The sequence below is a fragment of the Bufo bufo genome, chromosome 8 (assembly GCF_905171765.1).
Source record: "Bufo bufo chromosome 8, aBufBuf1.1, whole genome shotgun sequence".
NCBI lineage: Eukaryota > Metazoa > Chordata > Amphibia > Anura > Bufonidae > Bufo > Bufo bufo.
This window is the reverse complement of record NC_053396.1, coordinates 185,631,107-185,648,126: the sequence shown is the minus strand read 5'-3', so window position 1 is coordinate 185,648,126 and position 17,020 is coordinate 185,631,107. Positions and strand designations below refer to the sequence as shown.

The following is a 17,020-nucleotide window of genomic DNA, read 5'->3' as shown; positions in this document are numbered from 1 at the left end:
ACAACATAACTTTGCAACATAGAAAAAGTACTCAGTTTTCTCCACTGGCATCCGTACAGCTCAAGTGCATTAGGTATTGGCCTTATAAGGACACAAGTGCGTGCAGAGTCCCTGCCCTTACAGGCTTAAAAAGATAATCCAGTTAACATCAGATATAGTGTAATGTGGCCAAGTTTTCCCCTCCCAGTCACATGTTCCTGTTCTTTATAGCTAGAAAATTTTGGAAGAGAGCTATTTATTTGCATGTTTTGTTGCTGGATCTAAATTTACCATGGACATTACATTGACGGGGGTCATGTTTCTTCTTTGCATCTTCATCTACTCAACTTGGGACACCTTTTACAGAAGACGTAACCTTCCTCCTGGTCCAACCCCACTGCCTCTCGTAGGGACACTGCTGCACATAGGAAGGGGGAAGCTGGTAAATTCTCTTATGAAGGTAGGTTACTTCCATTGATCAATAGTTTAAGAAAAAAAAAACATTTTATATTTCTTTATTCATAGAGCTCTGTAACCTGTTTTTCAGCTTTGGGATCAGTATGGCTCAGTGTACACTCTTTACTTTGGTTCGAGGCCAGTAGTTGTTCTCTGTGGCTATGAAACAATGAAGGCGGCACTTATAGATCGGGGAGATGAATTCGGTGCTCGGGGTTCCCTGCCTGTACTGGAAAAGTTTGTACAGGGTTACGGTATGGAAAATGTTTAGTTATTGTAAACCATATGCCATAATTAAGGGATTTACAGAACACAAGTGTAGTGATGGACGAACATCGGCCAGGACGTTTCGCGAACGTGCATTCGCAGCGGGCCCCATTTACTTTAACTGAAGGCGAACCTGAAAAACCTTCAGATCATATTTGCAACCACCAAATACTCACTAGAAGTGCACAAATAGACCCACAACATGGACAGTGACATACCAGAGGGGGATCAATGGCAAACATTCCCACAAAAATATATATTTTAATCAGGAGCCATTTTTATGCGCCTTAAAGGGAAACTCTCAAAAATGTGCCCTGCTGGAGCCTATAAAGTTTTTTTTTTAGGCCACGGGAGTACAGGCCCCAAAAATTTGACATTCACCAGACATTAGACAGAAAAGAACAAGTGATTATGTGGCTGGAGGTACATTAGGCGTTTGCTGAATAACAATTTTACTATAGGCCAGTGGAGTACAGACCCCAAAAATTATGCATTCCCCTGACAGAAAAGAACAAGTGATTATGTAGCTGGAGGTATATTAGATGGTCAGTGGATAACAATTTGACTGTAGGCCAGTACAGGCCCCAAAAATTAGGCATTCACCTGACAGAAATGAACTTGTGATGCTGTGGCTGGAGGTACAATAGGAGGTCACCGACTAAAAATTTTACTGTAGGCCTGTACAAGCCCCAAAAATTAGGGATTTACCTGACATAAAAGAAATAGTGATTATGTGTGGAGGTACATTAGGCGGTCACTGGATAAAAATTTTACTGTAGGCCACTAAAGTAGAGCCCCCAAAAATAAGCATTCACCTGACAGAAAAGGCCTTCTATGCCGCTGTATATACATAAGACAAGGACCATTCTTTGTTCTGGCTGGTGGCGGATATGTGTTGGCTGGCATGAAGAAATTCAATTACACGTTGTAATAATAGGTGTTGAATTCCTCCGAGATCCATGCCTCATTCATTTTTAGAAATGTGAGGTAGTCCACACTGTCATGAGCTAGGCGAGTGCGCTTATCGGTCAAGATACCCTCTGCTGTGGTGAACGTCCTTTCGGACAGGACACATGACGAGGGGCAAGCCAAGAGGTTCATGGCAAATGTGCCAGCTCTGGCCACAGGTCAAGCCTGCACTCCCAGTAGTCCAGGGGTTCCTCGCTTCTCAGAGCGACCACATCGGCCGTTAACCCGATGTAGTCGGATACCTGTCGGTCTAGGCATTCCCTGAGGCTGGAACTGGAGGACGGCTCGCGATGGGTTGGCTGCAAGAATTATCTCATATCCGAAGTGACCAACACATCTTCAAACCGCCCTCTTTTTGCAGGCGCGGTAGGATTGGTACCGGCACCTGTTTCGCTGTGGGTGGAAATTCATCTGCCAGCGCCCACAACAGCAGAATGCAGCATCTCTCTCAGCAAGGCCTGGAAATGCTGCATTCTGCCAGCCCTCTGTGATGCTGGTTACATGTTTGCCATTTTGTGTTTTTACCGGGGGTCTAAGTACGTTGCCACCCAGTACTGGTCCTTGCCCTTTATGCTTTTTATACGGGGCTCCCTCTTCAAACACTGGAGCATGAAGGCCCCCATTTGCACTAAATTGGAAGCGGTGGATCGCCCTGGCTCCTGCTTATCGCCCAGGAGAATGTCTTCCTCGGTCTCCTTCCCCCAGCCACGGACAACACCAGGGATACCCGAAAAGTTTAAAGTCCCCCTCAAAACCTGCTTTTCTTGCTCCTCCTCCTCCACCTACCCCGAGCCACCATCCTCCTCTGACTCCTCTTCAGACTCCTGCTGACTTGTCTCAGATGGAGTAGCCCTCCCTGGGAATTCATTCAGCATTGCGACTTCCTCATCTTCCAGCTCCTGCTCCTCGACGGCTTGATCAATGACACAACGCAATGCACGCTCCAGAAAGAAGGCGTAAGGTACGATGTCATTCATGGTGCCTTGGCTGCAACTGAACAGTTTGGTGATCTCATCAAATAGCAGCAGAAGTCTGCATGTGTCACACATGAGCAGCCATTGGCGCTGTGAAAAGAAACCAAGTTCTCAGAACCTGTCCTGCTGCATTAACCACTACAGGACCGCCAAACGCAGGATTGCGTTCTGGCGGCGGCCCTGTTATTCCTCCTGGACGCGCCGATGCGTCCTCTCGCGAGATTTCCTGTGAAGGCGCGCACACAGGAGCGCACGTTCACAGGATCGGGAGGTAAACGAGTGCATCTACAGCCTGCCGATCATTCGCTGGCAGGCTGTAGATGCGATTTTTTTAACCCCAAAAAGGTATATTAGACGCTGTTTTGTTAACAGCGTCTAATATACCTGCTACCTGGTCCTCTGGTGGTCCCTTTTGCTTGGATTGACCACCAGAGGACACAGGCAGCTCTGTAAGTAGCATCAAACACCACTACACTACACCCCCCCTGTCACTTATTAACCTCTTATTAACCCCTGATCACCCCATATAGACTCCCTGATCACCCCCCTGTCATTGATAACCCCCCTGTAAGGCTCCATTCAGACGTCCATATGTGTTTTGCGGATCCGCAGATCCGCAAAACACGGACACCGCGGATTCGCAAAACACGGACACCGGCAATGTGCTTTCCGCATTTTGCGGATCCGCACATTGCCAGAACTATATAGAAAATGCCTTTTCTTGTCCGCAATTGCGGACAAGAATAGGACATGTTCTATAGGCTCTAATCACTGCAAAAACACCGTAAAATCGCTGCGGCGCTATAAAGATCACTTTTGAGGGGCATGGCGAGTTCATAGAAGATATTTTTTTTTGCCACAAGTTAGCGGAAATTGATTTTTTTTTTGTTTGTTTGTTTTTTCTTACAAAGTCTCATATTCCACAAACTTGTGACAAAAAAAAAATCTCACATGAACTCACCATACCCCTCCTCACGGAATCCAAATGCGTAAATTTTTTTTGACATTTATATTCCAAACTACTTCTCACGCTTTAGGTCCCCTAAAATGCCAGGGCAGTATAAATACCCCACATGTGACCCCATTTTGGAAAGAAGACACCCCAAGGTATTTCGTATGGGGCATGGCGAGTTCATGTAAAATTTAATTTTTTGTCACAAGTTACTGGAATATGAGACTTTGTAAGAGAAAAAAATAAATAAATCCTTTTCCGCTAACTTGTGCCAAAAAAAATATATTCTAGGAACTCGCCATGCCCCTCAAGGAATACCTTGGGTGTCTTCTTTCCAAAATGGGGTCACTTGTGGGGTATTTATACTGCCCTGGCATTTTAGGGGACCTAAAGCATGAGAAGTAGTTTGGAATCCAAATGCGCAAAAAATGCCCGGTGAAATCGTAAAGATTCTCATTGGAATTTGGGCCCCTTTGTGCACCTAGGCTGCAAAAAAGTGTCACACATGTGGTATCGACGTACTCAGGAGAAGTAGGGAAATGTGTTTTGGGGTGTATTTTTACATATACCCATACTGTGTGTGAGAAATATCTCTGTAAGGCTTATTGCACACGACAGTATATTTTCACGGTCCGCAAAACGGGGTCCCGTTTTTCCGTGATCCGTGACCGTTTTTTCGTCCGTGGGTCTTCCTTGATTTTTGGAGGATCCACGGACATGAAAAAAAAGTCGTTTTGGTGTCCGCCTGGCCGTGCGGAGCCAAACGGATCCGTCCTGAATTACAATGCAAGTCAATGGGGACGGATCCGTTTGACGTTGACACAATATGGTGCCATTTCAAACGGATCCGTCCCCATTGACTTTCAATGTAAAGTCTGGAGTCCCTTTTATACCATCGGATCGGAGTTTTCTCCAATCCGATGGTATATTTTAACTTGAAGCGTCCCCATCACCATGGGAACGCCTCTATGTTAGAATATACTGTCGGATATGAGTTAGATCGTGAAACCTCATTTCCGACAGTATATTCTAACACAGAGGCGTTCCCATGGTGATGGGGACGCTTCTAGTTAGAATATACTACAAACTGTTTACATGACTGCCCCCTGCTGCCTAGCAGTATCCGATCTCTTACAGGGGGCCGTGATCAGCACAATTAACCCCTCAGGTGCCGCACCTGAAGGGGTTAATTGTACTATCATATACCCCTGTAAGAGATCAGGGCTGCCAGGCAGCAGGGGGCAGACCCCCCCTCCCCAGTTTGAATATCATTGGTGGCCAGTGCGGCCCCCTCCCTTCCTCCCTCTATTGTAATAATTCGTTGGTGGCACAGTGTGCGCCACCCCGCCCCCCCCTTCCTCCCTCTATTGTAATAAATCGTTAGTGGCACAGTGTGCGCCCCCCATCGGCCCCCCCTCCATCTATAGCATTAACAACATTGGTGGCCAGTGTGCGGCCTCCCATCTCCCCCCCCCCATCATTGGTGGCAGCGGAGTTCTAGCAATAGTACAATAGTAAAAGATTAATACTTACCTGGGAGCTGCGATGTGCGTGTCCGGCCGGGAGCTCCTCCTACTGGTAAGTGACAGTTCATTTAGCAATGCGCCGCACAGACCCTGTCACTTACCAGTAGGTGGAGCTCCCGGCCGGACACGAACATCGCAGCAGCAGCCAGCAGCAGGTAAGTATGAATCTTCTACTATTGTACTATTGCTAAGTAACCATGGCAACAGTCCTGGTTGCCATGGTTACCGATCGGAGCCCCAGCGATTAAACTGGGACTCCGATCGGAACTCCGCTGCCACCAATGATGGGGGGGGGGGGAGATGGGAGGCCGCACACTGGCCACCAATGTTGTTAATGCTATAGAGGGAGGGGGGGCCGATGGGGGGCTCACACTGTGCCACCAACGAATTATTACAATAGAGGGAGAGAGGGGGGGGGGGCGCACACTGTGCCACCAACGAATTATTACAATAGAGGGAGGGGGGGGCGCACACTGTGCCACCAACAAATAATTACAATAGAGGGGGGGGCCGCACTGGCCACCAAAGATATTCAAACTGGGGAGGGGGGGAGGGTCTGCCCCCTGCTGCCTGGCAGCCCTGATCTCTTACAGGGGATATGAGAGTACAATTAACCCATTCAGGTGCCGCACCTGAAGGGGTTAATTGTGCTGATCACGGCCCCCTGTAAGAGATAGGGTGCTGCCAGGCAGCAGGGGGCAGTCTTGTACACAGTTTGTAGTGTATTCTAACTAGAAGCGTCCCCATCACCATGGGAACGCTTCTGTGTTAGAATATACTGTCGGTTCTGAGTTTTCACGAAGTGAAAACTCAGCTATGAAAAAGCTTTTATGCAGACGGATCTTCGGATCCGTCTGTATAAAAACTAACCTACGGCCACGGATCACGGACACGGATGCCAATCTTGTGTGCATCCGTGTTCTTTCATGGACCCATTGACTTGAATGGGTCCGTGAACCGTTGGCCGTGAAAAAAATAGGACAGGTCATATTTTTTTCACGGCCAGGAAACACGGATCTCGGATGCGGCTGCAAAACGGTGCATTTTCCGTTTTTTCCACGGACCCATTGAAAGTCATGGGGTCCGCGAAAAAAAACGGAAAACGGCACAACGGCCACGGGTGCACACAACGGTCGTGTGAAAGAGGCCTAAATGACAACTTTAAAAAAAAATTTATACAAAGTTGTCAGTTTACAGAGATATTTTTCTCACCCAGCATGGGTATATGTAAAAAGATTGAACTTTTTGTCACAAGTTAGCGGAAAGGGAGACTTTGTGAGAAAAAAATTAAATAAATCAATTTCCGCTAACTTGTTCCCAAAAAAAAAAAACTTCTATGAACTCGCCATGCACCTCACGGAATACCTTGCGGTGTCTTCTTTCCAAAATGGGGTCACTTGTGGGGTAGTTATACTGCCCCGCATTTAAGGGGCCCTAAAGCGTGAGAAGAAGTCTGGAATCCAAATGCCTAAAAATGCCCTCCTAAAAGGTTCTCATTGGAATTTGGGCCTCTTTGCGCACCTAGGCTGCAAAAACATGTCACACATGTGGTATAGCCGTACTCAGGAGAAGTAGGGCAATGTGTTTTGGGGTGTCTTTTTACATATACCCATGCTGGGTGAGAGAAATATCTCTGTAAAATGACAACTTTGTATGAAAAAATGGGAAAAGTTGTCTTTTACAGAGATATTTATCTCACCCAGCATGGGTATATGTAAAAAGACACCCCAAAACACATTGCCCTACTTCTCCTGAGTACGGCAATACCACATGTGTGACACTTTCTTGCAGCCTAGGTGCGCAAAGGGGCCCAAATTCCAAAGAGTATCTTTACGATTTCACAGGGCATTTTTTACGCATTTGGATTCCAGACTTCTTCTCACGCTTTAGGGCCCCTAAAATGCCAGGGAAGTATAAATACCCCACAAGTGACCCCATTTTAGAAAGAAGACACCCCAAGGTATTCCGTGAGGGGTATGGTGAGTTCATGCAAAATTTTATTTTTTGTCACAAGTTAGTGGAATATGAGACTTTGTAAAAAAAAAAAAACATTTTCCGCTAACTTGTGACAAATAATAAAAACTTCCATGAACTCACTATGCCCATCAGCGAATACCTTAGGGTGTCTACTTTCCGAAATGGGGTCATTTGTGGGGTGTTTCTACTGTCTGGGCATTGTAGAACTTTAGGAAACATGACAGGTGCTCAGAAAGTCAGAGCTGCTTCAAAATGCGGAAATTCACATTTTTATACCATAGTTTGTAAACGCTATAACTTTTGCGCAAACCAATAAATATACACTTATTGCATTTTTTTTTATCAAAGACATGTAGAACAATAAATTTAGAGAAAAATTTATATAGAAATGTAGATTTGTTTGAAAAATTTTACAACAGAAAGTGAAAAATGTCATTTTTTTGCAAAAATTTCGGTCAATTTTGATTAATAACAAAAAATTTAAAATTGTCAGCAGCAATAAAATACCACCAAATGAAAGCTCTATTAGTGTTAAGAAAAGGTGGTAAAATTCATTTGGGTGGTAAGTTGTATGAGCAATAAACCGTGAAAGTAGTGTAGTGCAGAATTGTAAAAAGTGGTCTGGTCATTAAGGGGGTGTAAGCTAGGGGGGCTGAGGTGGTTAATGGCACGTTGCTGCTGGAGCAACCTATCAAGAATATACATGGTGGAGTTCGAGCACGTCGGGCTGGCACAAATCAGACATCTGACGGGCAGGTGGTGTCGCCGCTGAACGTCAGCAAAGCGAGCCATGGCCATGTAAGATCTTCTAAAATGGCCAGAGATTTTCCTGGCCTGCCGCAAGACGTCCTGTACCCCGGGGTATTTGGCAACGAATCGCTGCACGACTAAGTTCAGGACGTGTCACTTTGCCCTGTTTCAGCACGCTCAGCAGATTGTGTCACGGAACCATGAACCAGACGTACAACAAGAGATAAGTGAAAATAAGAAGGCTTTATTGAAAATAAAGCTGTAAAGCAAAAGTCCAAACGGATGGTGAAACCGAGCAGAGTCTTTGCGAAGCCAGAGGTCAGGAACCAGAAGGGTAGTCAGACGAAGCCAGGATCAGGAACCAGCAGGGTAGTCAGACGAAGCCAGGATCAGGGACCAGCAGGGTAGTCAGACGAAGCCAGGATCAGGAACCAGAAGCAGCAGCAGTCTTAGAAGCATGTGAACACAAGAGGACCAAGCAAGGAACTGAAGCCACAGACCTCCTATATATATGAGCTAGGCATCCAGCTCCTCCCAGGGGAAGGAGGAGCCGCAGGGTGGAAGGCTACAAGAAACCCAGGACCCAAGATGGCCGCCAGCACATGTCAAACGAAGGAGAGCAGCAAGCAGGTAAGACCATGACAGTACCTCCCCCTCAAAGGCCCCTCCTCCGCGGAGCACAAAACGGTTTCTGAGGGAAGCGTGCGTGGAAGGCTCGGAGCAAGGCAGGAGCATGGACATCTGCGGAGGGAACCCAGGAACGCTCCTCTGGACCATAACCACGCCAATGGACCAAAAACTGCAACCGACCGCGGACCAGGCGTGAGTCCAGGATATTGCTCACCTCATATTCCTCACGATTGCCCACTTGGACCGGACGAGGCCGAGGAACCGAGGAAGTGAAACGATTACACACCAGTGGCTTCAACAGGGAGACATGAAACACGTTGGAGATCCGCATGCCAGGAGGAAGCGCAAGGGCATAGGCTACCGGGTTTACCCTGCGAAGCACTCGGAAGGGACCAACAAAGCGAGGCGCCAGCTTGGGAGTGGGCACTCGAAGGTTGAGGTTGCGGGTGGACAACCATACACGGTCTCAGACCTGGTAGGAAGGAGCAGGCGCTCGTCTGCGATCAGCCTGGAATCTCTGGCGCTGCGCAGAGACCTCAAGGGACTTCTGGATCTGTACCCAAGAAGCACGTAGGACGGAAAGGTGATCCTCCACAGCCGGAATATCCTGGGGAGAGAATACCTCCGGTAACACGGCAGGTTGGAACCCATAATTGGCCATGAAGGGAGACGTCCCAGAGGAAGAGTTCACCGCCGTGTTCCTGGCAAACTCAGCCCAAGGCAGGAGGTCAACCCAATTGTCTTGGTGATCGGAGACATAGCAACGAAGGAATTGCTCCAAGGCCTGATTGGATCGTTCTGCGGCCCCATTGGACTGAGGGTGGTAGGCCGAGGAGAAGGAGAGATGAATCCCCAACTGGGAGCAAAAGGCGCGCCAGAACCTGGACACAAACTGACTCCCCCGATCCGACACAATCTCCTTAGGCAAACCGTGCACCCGGAAGACCTCCCTGGCAAAAATCGTGGCCAACTCTTGTGCAGAGGGTAACTTCTTGAGAGGAACACAGTGGCACATTTTGGAAAACCGATCCACAATCATGAGAATGACCGTATGGCCTCGGGATGCAGGGAGGTCCACAATGAAATCCATCCCCAGGTGTGACCATGGGCGCTCCCCGGTGGCTATGGGTTGCAGAAGGCCCAACGGAAGGTGCCGAGGGGACTTACTCTGGGCACAAACGGAGCATGCCGCTACATATGCGGCGATGTCGGAACGTAGGGAAGGCCACCAGAACAGACGTGAAACAGCCCAGGACAGCTGATTCTTTCCAGGATGCCCCGCGGTCTTGGAGTTATGGTAGGTTCGCAACAACCGAGTGCGCAACTCCTCAGGCACAAAACATCTGCCGTTGGGTCTCCCAGAGGGAGCACCAGATTGAGCCGCCAAAATCTGCTCACCCAGGGGAGAGGTCAGGCTGGTGCGAATGGCGGCCAGGATCTGATTCGGAGGTATGACCGAAGTCGGAATCGACTCCTCCCTGGACAGCTCGGAGTACTGCCGTGATAAGGCATCCGCCCTGATGTTCTTGGAACCGGGTAGGTAGGAGACCACGTAATTAAAACGTGACAAGAACAGAGCCCATCTGGCCTGACGTGGTGTCAATCTCTTGGCCTCAGAAAGGTAGGTCAGATTCTTGTGGTCCGTCAGGATGAGAACCGGAACCACCGAACCCTCGAGCAAGTGCCTCCATTCTTTAAGGGCCTGCACGATGGCCAATAACTCCCTGTCACCAATCAAATAGTTGCACTCCGCGGAAGACAGTAATGTCACGGAACCATGAACCAGACGTACAACAAGAGATAAGTGAAAATAAGAAGGCTTTATTGAAAATAAAGCTGTAAAGCAAAAGTCCAAACGGATGGTGAAACCGAGCAGAGTCTTTGCGAAGCCAGAGGTCAGGAACCAGAAGGGTAGTCAGACGAAGCCAGGATCAGGAACCAGCAGGGTAGTCAGACGAAGCCAGGATCAGGGACCAGCAGGGTAGTCAGACGAAGCCAGGATCAGGAACCAGAAGCAGCAGCAGTCTTAGAAGCATGTGAACACAAGAGGACCAAGCAAGGAACTGAAGCCACAGACCTCCTATATATATGAGCTAGGCATCCAGCTCCTCCCAGGGGAAGGAGGAGCCGCAGGGTGGAAGGCTACAAGAAACCCAGGACCCAAGATGGCCGCCAGCACATGTCAAACGAAGGAGAGCAGCAAGCAGGTAAGACCATGACAGATTGGCCCTGTTGTCGAACACTACTTTACCAACTGTCAATTTGAGCGGGGTTAGCCACTGATTGGCCTGTGACCGAAGAGCTGAAATCAGTGCAGGACCGGCGTGGCTCTTGGCTACCAGGCACAACAGCCTCAGCACAGCATGGCAACGTCTCACCTGGCACGTCGAATAGGTTCTGGGGAGCTTTGGTGGTGCAGTGGAAGAGGCGGTGGCAGTGGAAAAAGAGGAGTCAGCCGAGGAGCAGATGAAGGATGGAGTAGGAGGAGAAGAAGAGGCAGGCCTGCATGCAATCCATGGCGGTAACACCAAATCCACACGGGTGTAATGGGTTACATGCTTGACGGTCGTCAGAAGGTTCACCCAGTGGGCAGTAAAAGTTATGTACCTTCCCTGCCTGTCTTTGCTAGACCACGTGTCTGTGTTCAGATGTATCTTGGCACCGACAAGATGTGACTGTGCATGGTGGATGGCTCGCTCCAGATACATTTGCAATCTGCTTTTTGCCTCCTGTGCACTGCGAGTTCTACCTGCTTCTTCTCCTTCTCCTTCTTATCTGCTGCTCCATCTCTCCCTCTGACCTCCCCTTCTTATCCTCTTTTGCGGGCCCCATCGACACGTCATCATCGTCCATCGACACGTCATCATCATCACCTTCACCACCACTGACATCTCGGAGTAGGCAGCAACAGTGGGGACCACCCTCCTTGGGCTGATCTGGGTACTGTTGTCAGACCGCTGGGTGGCGGCCGTTGCTGCCTCCTCTTCCTCATCCGATGCCAAGAGTGGCTGCGCATCGGTAAGGTCTGGGAATGGATGGGAAATAATTACTTAATTGGGAAAGGACTCTGTTGCGTCCTTTGAACTAATCGCACGCACCTTCTACAGCTTCCCACTTAGGCACCGGCCTGGTGCCCCTGCCCGACCCCTACCACACCTGCGGAACGTTCTGCCTCTTCCTCAGCCTGTCATGTGCCAAAGTCCCTAGAGAGGGGCAGTATTTGTGGAAGCAGGCATATCGCAGGCCTCAATCAGTATTTGGTGGAAGCCGGCATATAGCACCCCTCAATCAGTATTTTGTGGAAGCAGGTATGTAGAACCCCTTAATCATTATTTTTGGAAGCAGGTATATCGCACCCTCAATCTGTATTTTGTGGAAACAGGTATATCAAACCCCTAATCAGTATTTTGTGGAAGCAGGTATATCGCACCCCTCAATCAGTCTTTTGTGGAATCAGGTATATAAAAGCCCCTTAATTAGTATTTTGTGGAAGCAGGTATATAGAACCCCTTAATCAATATTTTGTAGAAGCAGGTTTATCGCACACCTAAATCAGTATTTTGTGGAAACAGGTATGGTATATAGAACACCTGAATCAATAATTGGTGCAAGAAGGTATATCACACCCCTCAATCTGTATTTTGTGGAAGCAGGTATATCAAACCCCTTAATCTGTATTTTGTGGAAGCAGTTATATAGAACCCCATAATCAGTATTTTGTAGAAGTAGGTATATCGCACCCCTCAATCAGTATTTCGTGAAGATAGGTATATAGAACCCCTGAATCAATATTTGGTGGAAGCAGGTATATCGCACGCCTCAATCAGGATTTTGTGGAAGCCGGTGTATCACAGGCCTCAATCAATATTTGGTTGAAGCAGGTATATCGCACCCCTCAATCAGTATTTTTGGGAAGCAGGTATATAGAACCCCTTAATCAGTATTTTGTGGAAGCAGGTATATTGCACCCCTCAGTTTTTTTTGGAACAACAGGGATATCACACCCGTTGCAAATAGTTGCTCCAATAGCGTTTGTCCCTCTATATATCTGCGGTATCGCAGCAGAACCGCACACAACTGCTGCACAATACAAATGCACTATAATATACTTTCTATGTTAGAAGATATATTATAGGTATATCACACCCCTCAATCAGTTTTTTTTGGGGGAAAAGGTATATCACACCAGTTGCCATTAGTTATTCCAATAGCGTTTGTCCTTCTATATACCTGCGGTATCGCAGCACACAACTGCTGCACAATACAAATGCACTATAATACACTTTCTATGTTAGAAAGTATATTATAAGTATATCACATCCCTCAGTATATCACACCTATATGCACTAAGCAACCTCTCCCTACACTGGCAGAACACAGAATGTAAAATGGCTGCCAGTTCGGGTTCTGTTATAGGGTGGGGGTGTGTCCATGTGCTGAAACGTCTAAATTGGCTGTCCTGTCCCACCTGATGGATGTGTCATGGGTCAAAGTTCGGCGCAATGCAAAAGAATATGGCGCATGCAAACATCGCCATATGTTCGCATGTTCGGCGAATCGCGAACGAGCAAAGTTCGCCGTGAAATGACTGCCGGGCGAACCGTAAGGCCATCTCTACACAAGTGTATACACAACTTATGTAGACCAACCCATACAGATGAGAAGTGCCATTAAAAGGGTTGTTTGAGTTATTATTATTATTCTAAAAAAGACAGGGAAGCTATTAAAGCAATGCAAACAATAAAATATAATCTTTTTACTAGTCAAGACTTCAAGAGATTTTATGAGCATCCGTTTGCTTAAAATATTTTTTGTTTAAATACTGTAGGGGAAGACATAATTTACTGTACAGTTGTCTGTATCTGCCACACTCAAGTGTGGTATACGAGCAGGTCACCTCTGCAGTCATGAAAGCAAAGCCTGGCAGGAGGATCGAAATTAAACAGCAAAATACTCAAAATACTCTAGGCACAGGCTGAATGAATTAAATAGTATAAAAAGTTTAATAATAAAATAAAAATACTAATTATAGTGAGTAAAAGATAAAAAAAGAAGTTAAAAACAATTCATTGCAATATTAAGACAATATAATTGATCTTTCAGTGCAATAACCTATTCTTGTAGATTTCTGTCTATAGGTATGTGTGAACAACTATATAAAAGACTGCACGTGCTGCTGAGGAGGGAGAAAGGCGTCTAGCAATAGCAAAGATATCTGGTCTATATAGAGTGCAAATCCATTTATTCAGCAAAGCTGGAAGTGCCAGCCTCATCCATTTTCAGCAAACTACAAATAGCAAGCCATCTCAAGTGGCTACATGTAGAACCACAAGAACCAGCCAACCTAAAGAGGAGTAGATGGATTGTTATATGGCATCCCCTAGTGATCCATTCATAGGACAGCAAAGGGGCCGAGACACATTCAGTGATGGCGGGAAAGCTGGGCATTAGAGATGTCACGAACATAAAATTTTCCGTTCGCGAACGGCGAACGCGCATTTCCGCAAATGTTCGCGAACGTGCGAACCGGGCGAACCGCCATAGACTTCAATAGACAGGCAAATTTTAAAACCCACAGGGACTCTTTCTGCCCACAATAGTGATGGAAAAGTTGTTTCAAGGGGACTAACACCTGGACTGTGGCATGCCGGAGGGGGATCCATGGCAAAACTCCCATGGAAAATTACGTAGTTGACGCAGAGTGTGGTAAGTTGAATTCGCAATGCGATTACAACTTAGATCTGAGTTCCTAATGGTTGTATTGCTAGAATTGACGAATATAACGAATATAGCACTATATTCTCAATCTTCGTTATATTCTAGCAATACAACCATTAGGAATCCAGCTCTAAGTTGAATTCGCAATGCGATTAATATAACCTGTATTAATCGCATTGCTATTACAACTTAGTCAAATTTGTGACACTGCAGCTTCAGAATGAATCTAAGATGGATGCTGTCCTTGCTTTTTGATAGGAGGTGGGAGGGTCTGGGAGGGAGGGTATGCTGCTGATTGGCTGGAATGTGTCTGCTGACTGTGAGGTACAGGGTCAAAGTTTGCTCAATGATGATGTATAGGGGGCGGACCGAACATCGCATATGTTCGCCCGCCGCGGCGAACGCGAACATGCGATGTTCGCCGGGAACTATTCGCCGGCGAATAGTTCGGGACATCTCTACTGGGCATGCGCTGTAACAACACAAGCATGCCAAGTGCAGCACACGGTCTGCCGGAGATTGCATTGCCATATGTAGCTGTATGTGCAGCAAGAAGTAAATGATAATCTCGTTCTGCTGCGTGCGGGGTATTAATAAGTAAGACTACAGTACAAATCAACGACTGGACTGCTTCTAACTGTCCTGAACTGTCAGACGGTGCCAAATTTTGTAAAACTACTGGACTGTCCTGCACGACCATATAATTAAGATCCATTACCAGTGGTTTTGTCCATACAGGAAATTGAATGGTTGGATTATAAAAATGTGTTTTTGTCCTGTCAATCGGCATCCAGTTCCGCGTGTGATTCTACTGCATGTACCGTTATAAAAGGCTGCTGGTACAATATTTTTAGCTTGCAACAATAGTTTCTACCAGGGGCAGACTGGGAAATTAAAGTGGTCCTGGAAAAAAGCTAAAAGTCTCCCCTATGTTGTAGGCGGGTCTAAATCTACGAAAGGCGGTGCAACACAAATAGGCAGGGCAAGCAATACCACAGTGCAGCACAAAATACCAACCCAGCAGAACCAAATACCACAGTGCAGCACAAAATACTCCCTCAGCAGAACCAAATACCACAGTGCAGCACAAAATACCAACCCAGCAGAACCAAATACCACAGTGCAGCACAAAATACTCCCTCAGCAGAACCAAATACCACAGTGCAGTACAAAATAATGCCACCCCTGCTGCAGTATTCAACTGTATCACCATCCTGAGGATGGCAATAAAGTTCAGGAGGGAACCTTTGGCCTCCAGCCAAATTCTAAGAGGGCTTGGTAGGCCCCCCAGGCATTAGCCCCACCAGCAAATTTCCCTGTTGAGTCTATGGTCAGTCCGCCCCTGGTATCCACCAGTGGGAAATCACTATAAAATAGACTGCTGGTATCCAGGGAAACAGGGGGAGGGGGTACCCACCTTTAACTCACCCTTGACCCCTTTTCCCAATCTTGACCCATAACAAAAACACAGACAACTGTGTCACTTTATTGCTGGCTGAATACAGAATGCATAGTAAAATGGTGCTGGAGGGGTTAAAAAAATAATAATAATAATTTAACTCACCTTAGTCTACTTGCTCGCAGAGCCCGGCATCTCCTTCTGTCTCCTTTGGTCATCACATGATCCATCACATGATCCATCACCATGGTAAAAGATCATGTGATGGATCATGTGATGACCGGAGTGACGTCACCACAGGTCCTGTTCAGCAAAGGAGACAGACGAGATGCCGGCTGCGCGAGCAAGTGGACTAAGGTGAGTTAAATCATTATTATTTTTTTTTAACCCCTCCAGCACCATTTTACTATGCATTCTGTATTCAGAATGCTATTATTTTCCCCTATAACCATGTTATAAGGGAAAATAATAACGATCGGGTCTCCATCCCGATCGTCTCCTAGCAACCGTGCGTGTAAATCGCACCGCATCCGCACTTGCTTGCGGATGCTTGTGATTTTCACGCAACCCCATTCACTTCTATGGGGCCTGCGTTGCGTGAAAACGCTGAATATAGAGCATGCTGCGATTTTCACGCAACGCACAAGTGATGAGTGAAAATCACTGCTCATGTGAACAGCCCCATAGAAATGAATGGGTCGGTATTCAGTGCAGGTGCAATGCGTTCAACTCACGCATCGCATCCGCGCGGAATACTCACCCGTGTGAAAGGGGCCTAAGGGTACAGCCCAAAGGTATTACTGGCTGCATGTTGCCAAGCCACAGTCACCCATGGCAGCCAATGGATGTGTGATTTTGTGGCATCAGGATCTGGGATCACAGCCAGAGGAGGAGAACAAATAGAGCCAAAACCATCACTTGAACATAGAGCTAGTCACGTTAACCCCTTGCCACAAATGGATGCAACTGTGCCTGTATGTCCATTTTTTTATGAAAAAGTTGTAAAATGTAAAAAAGCAGATATACTGTAAATATTTTAACACAAAAATCATACTATAGCACAGAATCCACACAGTAAACAGAGCAAAATGTAAAAACTAAAAAAATGTTTAAAAAACCTTAATCAATGAGGCTACTTTCACATATGCGATTTTCTTTCCGGAGGAAAACAGATCAGTTTGATATAATACAACCAGCTGCATCCATTATGTTCCAATGCGTTTGTATTAAATCAAAAGACAAGGGAGCGCTGCCTTCAACTGGAAATGAAAAAAAGTTCCGTCTCGAGAGGCGTCAAAGCTTCTTCACAATAAGAACTGGTCGGATCATTTATCAACTGATATACATCACTTTTATGGCATATATTCAGGGGTACACCTAGCCTTTCTGCTGCCTGAGGCAAAAAAACTGAAACGGCGCCCCC

General features: G+C 46.8%; 1 protein-coding gene across 1 annotated transcript in view; it reads left to right on the top strand.

Moving 5' to 3' along the window:
* Positions 1–208: 208 nt before the first annotated feature.
* LOC120978244 (cytochrome P450 2G1-like) overlaps positions 209–17,020 on the top strand; it is a 66,283-nt gene continuing 49,471 nt past the window's right edge. The window contains exons 1-2 of the mRNA XM_040406482.1: positions 209–439; positions 527–689. Coding sequence (XP_040262416.1) covers positions 272–439; positions 527–689 — 331 coding nt within the window. The 5' untranslated portion in view covers positions 209–271. The remainder of the gene's footprint in view (positions 440–526; positions 690–17,020) is intronic.